Raw genomic sequence first — 12,022 nt, 5'->3', positions numbered from 1 at the left:
TAGTTAATCAGAGGTGCTGTCTCCTTCCAGTGGCTCCTTGTAGGCAAGCCGCTAAGTACAGACAGCCTTCAAGGACAGGAAATATCCCCTCTGCCATTTTAAGTTAGGAAGGAGTTTTGGAATTTATTTATCTTCTCTTTTCAAGATGCTGGAGGTAAGAGCCAGGGCCTTGCACGTGCTAGGCAACGCTATACTTCCGAGTGGCTTTGACCTCTCTAGAGAGATGGTTCAGTCACTGCTTGTCACACAATCATGAGGACCTTCGTTTCTAACCTTAGTGACTCTATTAAACAACTGGGTGGCTGGGTGCAGGGGAGGCAGACAAAGATGGGTCCCTAGAACTTAATGGCTAACCATCCTAGCTAATTCAGTGCATCTAAACTTAACGAGAGACCCCGCCTCAAACAATGAGGTGGAGAGAAATTGAGGCAAGATATCCAATGTGACCTCTGACCTCTATACATTTGTACAAACTTGCACGTGTGTATTTATAATCATACTTATATAAGACACATAAGCACATAATACACACATAGACATACACACAAACACACACACACACACACACACACACACACAAACACACACACACACACACCCCACCACCACCACCACCAACAACAACAGATGAGAAGAAGCAACCAGGAAATAGCTGTCCATGTGCCTTAAATAACCATGCTGTGCCCATCCCCAAAATAGCCCTTATTCATGGGATGGATTCGGAGAGTTGGGAGGCAGTGCTGGGAACAGCGATGGGGGAAGCTGCAGGCTTGTAGATTTGTGCAATTAGACCTGTCATCCCTAAAGCGCATTAGAGAGGCAGTCAGTCTCCTGTAGAAAAGCGCCCCAGCGAGCCCTCACTGTCAGCACCCCCAGATTGCGCATTTTAAGAAGATCCTCAGTCCTTAGATCTCCTTCGAGCCCCTTGAGAAGCCATCGCTTGCTGTAACTAGTTAATGCCCAGATCTTTATCTAGTTAGATATCATTATCTGGAACCAAATTGCTGTAATTAAGTTGGTATATTTTTACTGTGAATTTAGCGGAAGAAAAAAAATGTAATTAACGAAACGTACCAGAGTAAGTAATTGGTTTCCCACCGGAGTTTTCGGCTATAACTTTTTTTTTTCCTTTTCTACTCTTTAAAGTGAATTTTCCTCTTAAAAAAAGTTGGGTTAGGAAGGAAGTTTTAATGAACCGTTTATTGGTGACACTGTTGGATTGCAAAGGACCCCTTGCTCTCTCTCGGACTCCAGTCAATTAGGAGCCTCCTGTTGCCAGGGAACCTCATGTTCAGGAAAGAGTTAGAGCACAGAGAAGCTGGCAGAAGTGTACGAGCTCTGCGTTCAGCTTTTCACGTGCACGGTAGCACACTGTCTTCATAAACACCTTCCTAAGTTGGGACCACGCTGTCCTGGATTGACTGGCACAAAGAGAAAGGTCAGATGGCTGTGACCTACTGTGTGGCCAACTGGTGGCAGATCTGTGACTCGGGCCAGGATCATCCTCCTTCTATGGCCGGGGCTTTGAACCAAGCAGCCCACAGACCAGGAAGCAAGTCACACTCAAGGCCCCACTTCTGTCTGCTGCAGATTCGTTTTAATTAAACCTATGCAGGAACTGGGGAGATGCCTAAGTCCTATGTATATGCCATGCAGATGTGAGGACCTGAGTTCAATTCCTGCTCCCTGCCTAAAAAGCAGGGAAAGGTGGTGCATGCCTGCAATCCCAGCACCAGGAAGGCCTAGACACGTAGATCCCTGGAGCTATCAGCCAGTCTACATGAGCTGATGGATTCCAGGCCAATGAGAAACTCTGCCTAAAATACAAGGTAGAAGCAGCATATGGCAGTACCTACCTTTACCTCCATACTCAGGAGGTAGAAGTGGGCAGATCTCTAAGAGTTCAAAGTCAGTCTGGTCTACGTAGTAAGTTCGAGACCAGCCAGGGCCACATAGAGAGACCCTGTCACAAGTAAACAAGGTGGACATAACAAGGACTGACACCTGAGGGAGATCTCTGACATCCACAGGCATGTGCACATAAATACATAAGCATGGGCACATGTACACATGTACACAAGAAAGAGACAGAAGACCATCCGTGAGCTGAAGTCATTTCCTGGGCTCTGGATGGGGGACTGGGACATGGACCTTGAATGTCCACAGCTGATCAGAGATGTCTGAGTCATCTGGTCAACCCCTTCCTGTGTATGGGAGTCAGCTAACCTAGTCAGGGCATGGTCCACCAGGGCCAGCAAGTCATCAACCAATCAAAGCATCAGAGTAAAATGACGAACCAAGCATTAGGCATGAGGCTCAGCGGGGAGTGCTTGCTTAGGGTGTGCAAGAGGCCCTGGATTCTGTCCCATCAACTCAAAACCAGACCAGCCCCGCCTTCATCCTAAGACCCTTTCAAGATGACCTTCATGCTCCCACACTGAAGCCATTGATTGAAGGGGTACACTCATCACATGCGACATACCGGGTCCTATCCCCAGCACCAGAGAAAATAAAATCCAGATTTTTTTTCTCGTATTTACTCGGGACAGTGAACTGTTAGAACAAGCTGTTCATTTCTAGAATTTTCCATTTGATTTTCAGACCTTATTTGAATGTGAGGAGTTGGAGCGTGGTAAGAGAAATCCCATATAAGGGGGACCACCGAGTGCTTTGAGAAGCGGTTGCCCATCACAGCCAGGAACCTTCCCTCTCTCGTCATGTAGACATTAAATATTTATTTTTTAACTTTATTTTAATTTTTGAGCTGGTATACTCACATCGTTTTTCCTTTCACCCCCATTCCTCCCACTTTGCTCTTTTTCAAATTCATGGTCCCTTTTCTCTTTTAGTTGTTATTGCAGGCATGTATATGTGGCATGCACATGTATGTACGTGCATTTTCTTAAATATACTTGATCTGTGTACTGTCACTTGTAGGTACGTTTTCAGGACTGACCATTTGGTATTGGATGACCAGTTGGCGTGCTCTTCCCCGAGGAGGACTGTTTCTCCTGCCCTCAGCATCCTTAGTAGCTGTGGTTCTTTTCACAGGGTTGAGACCTTCTGGGCTCTCCCAACTTTAATGTGGCCTGTTGCCGTTGTCCTTGTCAAGCTCATGCTTGGGCAGAACACTTAGGGACTAAGGAGACGATTCTGCAGGTTTCAGGCTGTCTAGCGCTACATGGCTATGAGCACTTTTGCTCTCTCGGAAGTCTAAAGTTTGGTTCCCAGCACCCTGGCAGCTCACAACTGTAACTCCAGAGTCTCTGATGCCCTCTTCTGGCCTCTACAGGCACTCACAGTTGCGTGCATATAACCCCACACACTCCTAATTAAAAATAAAACACAAGTTTAAATAAAATAAAGTTGCCCGTGAAGATTTGAGTTGACACAGTCCTTGATCCATCAAAAGAATGCTGAAGTGCTTTATGTTCCTTAAAGAAAAGCTCCTCCGGGAGCAGGGGGTGGGGGAGGAAACATTCTTTCCTGGGGTTACTGAGATATTTCCTGAGGTGAGAGACCTGCTTCTCAGGGAATAGAAATTATTAGCCATAGTATAGCTCAGTGATATGCCAGCTTCCCCGGGAGAGCTCATCCACCACCATACTCACCACTGAGGGCGCCTCATTTACATACCATCCAGCCGTCACCCCATCCATGGTCAAAGTCTCTGTCAGCATCTTTTCTCCCTTTATTGCATTGCTGTGACTTATGGGGCATGCAGCATGGCAGATACACAGCAGAGCAATCCTAGCACTGTGTCCTGATGCTTGGTGTCCCACAGAGACATTCTCCCATTGGCATAGAGAGAAGGAACAGTGTTGGCATCACATCATCCCACTAGCATAGACTTAGGTCAGTCTGCATCACAACCAGTTGCTGTATGTCTCTTTCTGCTATCCCACACTACGATTCGTCTTTACAGTGTACGGGTATGAATATAAAAGCTTCTTGCCCACTACTCCTCACCATCATGTTGATTTCCACGATATTCCCAAATCCATGCATATATAGTGCTTTAAAAGACTCCCATATATAGTCTTCATCATCCCATTTCTTACGCTTAGAGTGATCTATTGAGAAATTTTCATGCCATCAAAATGTCTTGCATTTAAATATTCTCCAGGCAATATGGTGCTGTTTCATTTAAAAGAGTCACCATCATAATACATCTGCTGACTACTACTGAGATGTTACTCTGTTTCCACTTTTTTCAGTGTTACATGTAAGACCGATCTCCAGGCAATTGTTTCATTTAAAAGAGTCATCATCATAATACATCTGCTGACTACTACTGAGATGTTACACTGTTTCCACTTTTTTCAGTGTTACATATAAGACCAAAGAGGACAACTTCATGAACAAAGTATTCAAATAGCATGTTTCCAAGTATAGAATTTAAATATATAATTGCGAGTGGCCACGCACTGTGTTAAATTATTCAGGTACAATTTGTATCCATCCTGACATCAAAATAGGTACTCTGAAACAACGCGCCTAATGTCTAATTTCAAGAGGGTTTTAAACAAATTGCCAACCCCTTGCAAAGAGACTGCAGAGGGAAATGGCTAGCCAGGAGGCTACCCCTGAGCCAGGATGCTACCCCTATTTGTGCAGTGGGTGAAGAAAGGGGCCCCAGGGTCACAAATGGCACACCACAGCAATGCCTCACTAACTTCTTCCACTGTCTGGCAGCACCATCTGGTATGAGCTCCATGCCAGGGAGTGGCCATTCAAGACCCAACCAGCAGAGGCAATAATTTGGCAGATGGGCGCAGGAATGAAACCCAACCTCAGCCAGATTGGCATGGGAAAAGAAATCTCGGTAAGTCCTATGAGAGGCAGGGTCTAGAGACAAGGAAAGAGGCAGATACGGTCCTGGGATGTCTTGGTCCTAGGTATGAAGGTTATACAGAGTTTCCTAGAGAGTGGCTAGAAAATGACCTCCTTGGAGCTTTAAGGGCAAATTCTCAGCACTATGCCTGCAATTCCAGGTGCCTGCCACCAGGGGCGCAACAACTTGTTTACCTTTTTAGCAATCGATTGCTGCTTCAGATAAAACCAAAGAATACCTGTTCTGTTACTTTTTTAAAGACTATTCATTAAAATATCACAAACAGTATTAACACTCATTTTCCTTGCATCTAATGATAGTATGAACCATTGTCTAACTTAAAGTATGCGAGACAGAAACCAAGGAGCCTGGTGGTAAGCGAGTAGTCATCCTCTTATACGCAATGGGGAGAACACTGACCAGTAAGTCAGGAAAGCAGTAATTACCCTGAGTGTTCGTCAAGACCACCTGCCTCCAGGTTCCTTTTCCTGAGGAAGGAGATAATGAAAATTAGCCTTTCTCCCCTGAATCTTTGAGGGACATCCACTAATCTAGTGGGAGGTAGCTGGCAACTTCAGGATTCCTTCTATTCCTTGCTTTCAAGAAAATTGCCAAGAAAATCCCAGCAGCTACTACCTATCAGTCTTGGCATGTCTTGGGCCTTCTAGCATGGAGCCTCCCCGGCTCACTAAAGGGACTCATGAGGTAGATGAAAGAGGGGAAGGAGGGAGACCCAGAGGGATATGGTAAATGGGTAGATGAGGATAAGTAAGGGAAATGATATAAAGAAATGATTGTGCTTTGTAGACAGATAGATGGATGAATGGGTGGGCAGTGAGTGGACATAGAGGTGAGAGAGTGTAGATAACTTATGTGTGGATGAATGTTGGAGGGATAGATGATGAATGAGGATGGGTAAGTTCAGATGGATGGATGGATGGTATGAACAGGTGGTGTATAAACAGATAATAGGTGTTGGATGAAGGATGAATGGATGAGTTGATAGATGAATATGTAGATGATGAGTAGACTTATGGGTGGTTGGGTGGGAATGTGTATGAACAGATAGACAGATGGTGGCTAGTGAGTGAATGCATAGATGGATGGCAGGGGTGACTGTGGATACGAATGGGTAGGTGGATTGTGGTTAGGAATGGATGGATGGATAGATGGATGGATGGATAGATGGAAGGATAGTAGTTAGTGAATGGATGGATGGATTGATGGATGAGTGGATAGATGGATAGATTGATGGATGGATGGATAGATTGATGGATGGATGGATGGATGATTGATGGATGGATGGGTTGATGGATAGATTGATGGATGGGTGGATGGATAGATGGATGGATGAATGGTAGTGGATGGATGGATGCATGGATGGATGGTAGTGAATGGATGGATGGATGGGTGGATGGATAGATGGATGGGTTGATGGATGGATGGATGGATGGATGGATGGGTGGATAGAGGGATAGAGGGATGGGTTGATGGATAGATGAGTATGATGGCTGTGTATATGAGTGTATAGATGGGTGGTGGCTGGTGATTGAATGGATGGATAGATGGGTGGGTAGGATGCTTACGTTTATGAGTGAGTAGATTGATCAATGGGTTGAAGGGTGGTTAATGGAGAGGTGTGAAGTGGACCAGCTGGATGCACAAATGGCTGAGCTAGAGCAAGGCCCGGGCGCTGAGACTTAGATGAGAACTCAGGAAAGTCACCTCTTAGATCCAGTCATGGCTCACTGGTTTCTTCCAGGACATACTGCTCTTCTGCTGGGCCTTCGAGCAGGAAGAGCGGCCCACCTTCACCAAGCTCATGGACATGCTAGAGAAACTGCCAAAGCGGAACCGGCGTCTGTCGCACCCTGGACACTTCTGGAAGTCTGCAGAGTACGTGTTAACCCCAGCACCTCCCCCGCTGCATTACCTGTTGATCTTTGTCTCCTTCCAACGCTTCCCTCAGCTGGCCCCATCCTGCATACCCAGCACCGAGCCACCACACTCGTCTACCAGTGTGTCTGTCCTGGGGAGCCCATTATGACCCTGGGGCCAAACAGTGTCTGCCTATGGCTGGCACAGTGACCTCTGCCTTAGCTCTTCCTGATGACAGATATTGTCTCAGTCTCAACAGCACATGGAAGGACCACATCCCATCTGTCATGTGACTGGGGTCTCCTCCATGAAGCTGACAGGCAGGGCCCCTCCCACCTGAGCCAGCACCTGCCCCATCGTAGCAGATCGCAGCTCCCAGAATCCTTCTTTGCACAAGTCTAGAGACGGGAAGGGCTCCCAGCTTTTCATCACCCTCTGCATCTGCTTCCTCCTTAGGAGGCTCCATGCCCCTCCTCGCCCTTTGCCTTAGCTGTAGGTCCATGGCCTCCTCCAAGACTGGGAGCATGCATTTTACCCTGGGGCCCCCTCCCCAGGCCTGCCTCCATGACAGATATCTCTTGAAGATGTGAGGAACGCTGCTTAGGGGGCCTCATTTCCTGTTGTCCCCCTAGGCACTTCCAGGGAAACTCAGTATACACACACAGAAGCAGTACTCCACATACACACACAGATACACACACACACACACAGAGAGAGAGAGAGAGAGAGAGAGAGAGAGAGAGAGAGAGAGAGAGAGAGAGATACACTCAGTTGTACACACACCTCCATACACAATAGCATCCCATGGAAGTACACCCTAAGGCCTGTTCATAGAGGAAATTCAGGAACAAACCCAGGCAGTTACTTAGTGATACTGTAAGGCATGCAAGACATGTGCATACACACCCTTAACATGGCCCTCGCTATTCACCAGGCATGCCTACACACAGATATGTAGATGTCAGTTACACAATGGGACCCCAGGAAGACCCTCAAAGTCCCAGGAGAGCTGGGTGAGGAGACATCCCTGGCCTCTGATCTTCACATGGCTTCTCATCCCAGAGGCCCACCTTTCCCCTGGGACATTAGAAAGGACACAGGATCTACCATCAGAGGGGCACAGGTTGAAATTTCCTCTCTGCTGTTAATAGTTGTGTGGCTTGGGCATATCCATGGGCTTCCCTGAGCTATAATTTCATGCTCTGAACATTGAAGGCAGAAGAACCCACAGTGGGAATACTGTGAGGGCCCAGGAAGGTCATGTGCTTGGCACCGGGCACACCAAGCCTCAGATAACTAATGTTCACTCTATCCTGGCAACCACCGTGTACCAGGAGGAAGTAAGAGCCTCAGACTGGCATCGCAGTGGCACTTAGAGCCAATCATGCAAGAAACAGGCAGGAGGCAGTTCAAACAGGCTCTACACTGCCTGCTAAGAGAGTCCAGAACAGGGAAAGAACTGACTTGGGAGTTCAGGCAAGACCTCAGAATATCTGGTGCTCTAAAACTTGAAGGTCTTTTGGGCTAGCCCCTAGTGGCCCGAGAGCAAAAACATTCAACTGAGCAGAAGGGCTTAAACTCACTGAGAATCGAAGAGGCAGAAAGCCTTGCTTTCTAGGCTCTGCTCTGGATGTAAACTGAAGAGACTAAAGAAACAGAGAAGTAAGTTGTGATCCTGTGTCTCGTGAGGCTAGAAATCCTGTGGAATTTTCCACCAGTCTTCTGTTATTCGTTCTGTGTGCTGAACCCCCGTGGGGTGGGGGGATCCGAGTCCATTCTAAGAGGCACAGGCAGGACCGTGAGGGTCTGCTGCTGTTGCCAGTGTCAAATCTACAGCACAGGTCTGGTCTGACACCCCAGGTCTCCATTCAAAAATGTGTCAAGTTTTTCCCAACCTAAACAGTGGAGTTTTTCCCAAGTTTTTCCCAACCTAAACTCCCCACTGTAGTGATGGAGTTCTGGGTTCAAATTTCGACCCTGATACTTCTCTTAGCTAAATCACATAACCTCCCTGAGCCCCAATTTTTATTTGGAAAAAGGATTCAAAATGCCACAACTAAACCTCTCCCCAGGTTCAAATGAGATCAGGAACAGCCCACACTCAGTGTAGAGTCTAGTGCCCAATAGACCTTGGTCAATAGGAGTCCCTTTTCCTTGGAAAGGGCAGGAGGCCACTGGAAGCCACCCTCTGAGAAGATGTTAGCACATAAAAGGTGTCATCATGGTACCTACATCACCGTAACCCACCCTTTCTTCTCTCCTCCTTCCAGGCTGTGACCATGGACATTGGCCAGCATCAGCTGCCTCACCCCCAAACCACCTCTGTCCCTCTGCTCTGCCCTCTGCCAGCTCAGGAGGCCCAGGCTCACCATCAGGGAGTCCTGACACCGCTCAGCCTGGGAGACCTGCGTGACGGACAACGTTGCAGAGGCTGTCCACACCTTCGACTTGTACCCCGTTACTCAGGCAGGATCAGGGACCACTGAACTAGGATCAAACTGGGCCAGAGAGGGTCCCGAGCATGGCGTGAAGAGCTGCAGACTGAGCACAACACCTCTGGGCTGTGGGGACCAAGACACACGCCCTGGGGGCAGACGCGGACTCACACGCTGGACCAGTGTGCGTGCGTGTGTCTACACGTGGACGGGGCCAGCTACTTTCCTTCCGCCGGGATGAGCCAGCTATGGAGTGCCCCAGCCATGCTATCCTGGAACATAGGACAGGGAACCAGAAACAACACACCTGCTCCGTTGTCAAGGCTCCCAGGCCAAGGTCAGGGTAGGGAGGGGGTAGGCTGAGCTTGCAAACATCTGTTTTCAGAGGCCCCATTCCAAGCTGGAAGTGACTGGTAGCCGCCAAGCACGCAATTCCGAAGGACAGTAGGCAGTCCTGTGTGTCTTTGTAGCACAGAGCCTCTCTGAGGACCAGTCCCTGGCCTTCACCCTCCTCCTGTTTTGTAAGAACATTGTTCTAAATCACCTCTGCCCACACTATCCCGGGCACCTGGAGAACACCATAGCGTCTCAGCTGACATGACATCTGGGGGCCCTTGACAGTTCACCATCATCCATGGCTCCCCCAAAGTCTGAGTCCTGAGAACGGGAGCTGTGACGAGAGAGGTCTAGTGAGTTTTCTCTGTGGCGCTAGCACTGCTGGGGTTAAGTTCTCCCACCATGATGGATGCGGTCCTGGGTGTGCGTGATGGGTTACACGGGCGTGCGTGTAACTGTTTACAACGGTCTCCCTGCCTCTCACCGGCTGTGTTCCTTGTCAGGGAGGTGAGGGGAGAATACACAGAGAGGTTCCCAAGGTCTCTGCCCTCGCCTGGTGCTGAATCCTGAGTGGTTTCCCCACTGAGGACCCTGGGACCCTGGGACCCTCCCTTACTGTGCCCACTCTGTCTCTCGAGCCTCTCTTCATTCCTTGCTGGAGATGGAAACTTTTCTGGTTGGTGTTGGGCTGCACCCCTCCTCCACACATATCCTCCCTGAGGCATGGAGAGGGTGGGTGGTACAGAGTGAATGGGAAGGAGAGCCCTGAGGTCATTGCTCCACTCGTCCCCAGCAATCGGACCTGACACGAAAGGAAAAGTTGTCCCCAAGCAGAGAAGTAGCAGATTCTGGGCATCTTAGAATTTCTCGTTTCTCTTTAATCCCATCAGGACCTCTTTGGTCCACGGACCCCAGTCTCTGTCACAGGTCTTTGTATCTTGGAGGAAGTAAGAGAGGAGAGGACCAGGGAGGACTGAACCACTGGGACCCTGAAGTGTCCCCCGGGGAACTGGGGCCCACTCATCTTCTCCTGTTTGTAGCTGAATGACCCGGTGGGGTACAGTTCTGGGTGCCCCAAGGAAGCCAGAGGAAGGCGTCTCCTCAGGAAGGAGTAACCAGTCACCTGCCTCCCAGGGTTCTCCCTGCACTTAAGCTGGGGTCTACAGTCTTTCACACATCCACAGATGAGTGTGGTGGTAACCTGCCTGTAATCCTGGCACTCTGGAGGCTGAGGCAGGAGGATAACAGGTCTGGACTACATAGGATTTCTGAGAGGCTGTTAGTGAGTAAGTACTTGGATGATACAGGGTGAGTCTGGGCCTTCCCTGCTCCTACACCACTCTTCCACCTACAGGATCGGGGTCTCTTGGATCTAGGTCAAATGTCACCTTGCTCTTCCCTGACCTCCACACCCACCAAGACCTGTACCTGGGCTGCAGGCTTCATCGTTGGCTTCCCTCCCTACCTTCAGCTAACCGGCTGTGGCTTGCTAGTAGCCCCTTAATGTACAGACATCTGAATTAAGGAATTAAAAAAAAAATAAGTCTCTTCCCTGAGGAAGCAGCTGGGGAAAATGTATTCCCTCACCTTGCACAGAGCCAATGGAAAGAGAGGAGGCCATGCAGTTACAAACATTTCCCCTCCCAACTGCTGGCCCATCCAGCAGATCGCTTTGTACAATGTCCCTTGTTCTGCCAGACCAGCCACCCGCTCCACTAACACCAAATGGCTTCTGTCCCTGCTTCACACTGCAAATCCTTCAAGACATGGGCTTCAGAGGGGATGAGTCCCTTCAATTCTTGTACTGGGACATCATCTATGTCCCCATCCCCAGAGTTAGATTAGAAACTCCAAGTAGCCCCTTGGATTGTTTTGTGGGGGTTTAACCCCTTACTGGACAAAGAAGTGGGAAGCCATTTCCCCATGGGCTCCTGTATTCTGTAGCAATTTTGAACTCTTGACCAATAGAAATCCTAGGCTGGTGTTGCTAGGCAACTGACTGTATCCAGGATACCCAGAGTAGGAGGTGGGTAGAGCTCTTGTCCAACACACACAAAGCCCCAAGTTCCATCCCCAGTACCACATAAACCTGGTGTGATGGTGCATGCCTACACCCCCACACAAGAGAGGTAGAGACAGGAGGATCAGAAGTTCAGGCTTATCCTTAATTATAGAGTGAGTTTGAGAGCAACCTGGGCTACATGCGACTTTGTCTCGAGAAATAATTTCTGTAAATTCAGGACACTTGGCACCTCACACTCCATGTTCATGTCCTGCCTGTGCCACAAGCATGCACCAGACTTTCCTCATCTCCCGTATCCCTTGTCCCAGTTGCATGTGGTCACCTAAGTTGCACAGACAAAGAAGAACCACTCACTTAACACTTCGCTGGGGGCATCGAGCTCCAGCCTGCAAAGTGGATTTTTACATCCTTTGCAACTGAGGGTAAAAAAAAGTCAAAAGAAGAAAAATATGACTCAGGCAAATTCAAGGCGATTCAAACTTTCCACCAGTCCCATATTGTCCCTAGCATTGGCAA

General features: G+C 48.6%; 1 protein-coding gene across 1 annotated transcript in view; it reads left to right on the top strand.

The window, feature by feature from the left end:
- The window catches only part of Ksr2 (kinase suppressor of ras 2), a 362,348-nt gene extending 352,244 nt beyond the window's left edge, over window positions 1-10,104 (top strand). Inside the window, exons 18-20 of the mRNA XM_032886286.1 lie at window positions 4,696-4,825; window positions 6,597-6,730; window positions 8,983-10,104. Coding sequence (XP_032742177.1) covers window positions 4,696-4,825; window positions 6,597-6,730; window positions 8,983-8,989 — 271 coding nt within the window. The 3' untranslated portion in view covers window positions 8,990-10,104. The remainder of the gene's footprint in view (window positions 1-4,695; window positions 4,826-6,596; window positions 6,731-8,982) is intronic.
- The last annotated feature ends 1,918 nt before the right edge of the window (window positions 10,105-12,022 follow it).

This window comes from Rattus rattus, chromosome 16 (genome assembly GCF_011064425.1).
Source record: "Rattus rattus isolate New Zealand chromosome 16, Rrattus_CSIRO_v1, whole genome shotgun sequence".
NCBI lineage: Eukaryota > Metazoa > Chordata > Mammalia > Rodentia > Muridae > Rattus > Rattus rattus.
The sequence above is the reverse complement of the archived record's forward strand: the minus strand, read 5'-3'. Positions and strand labels throughout refer to the sequence as shown.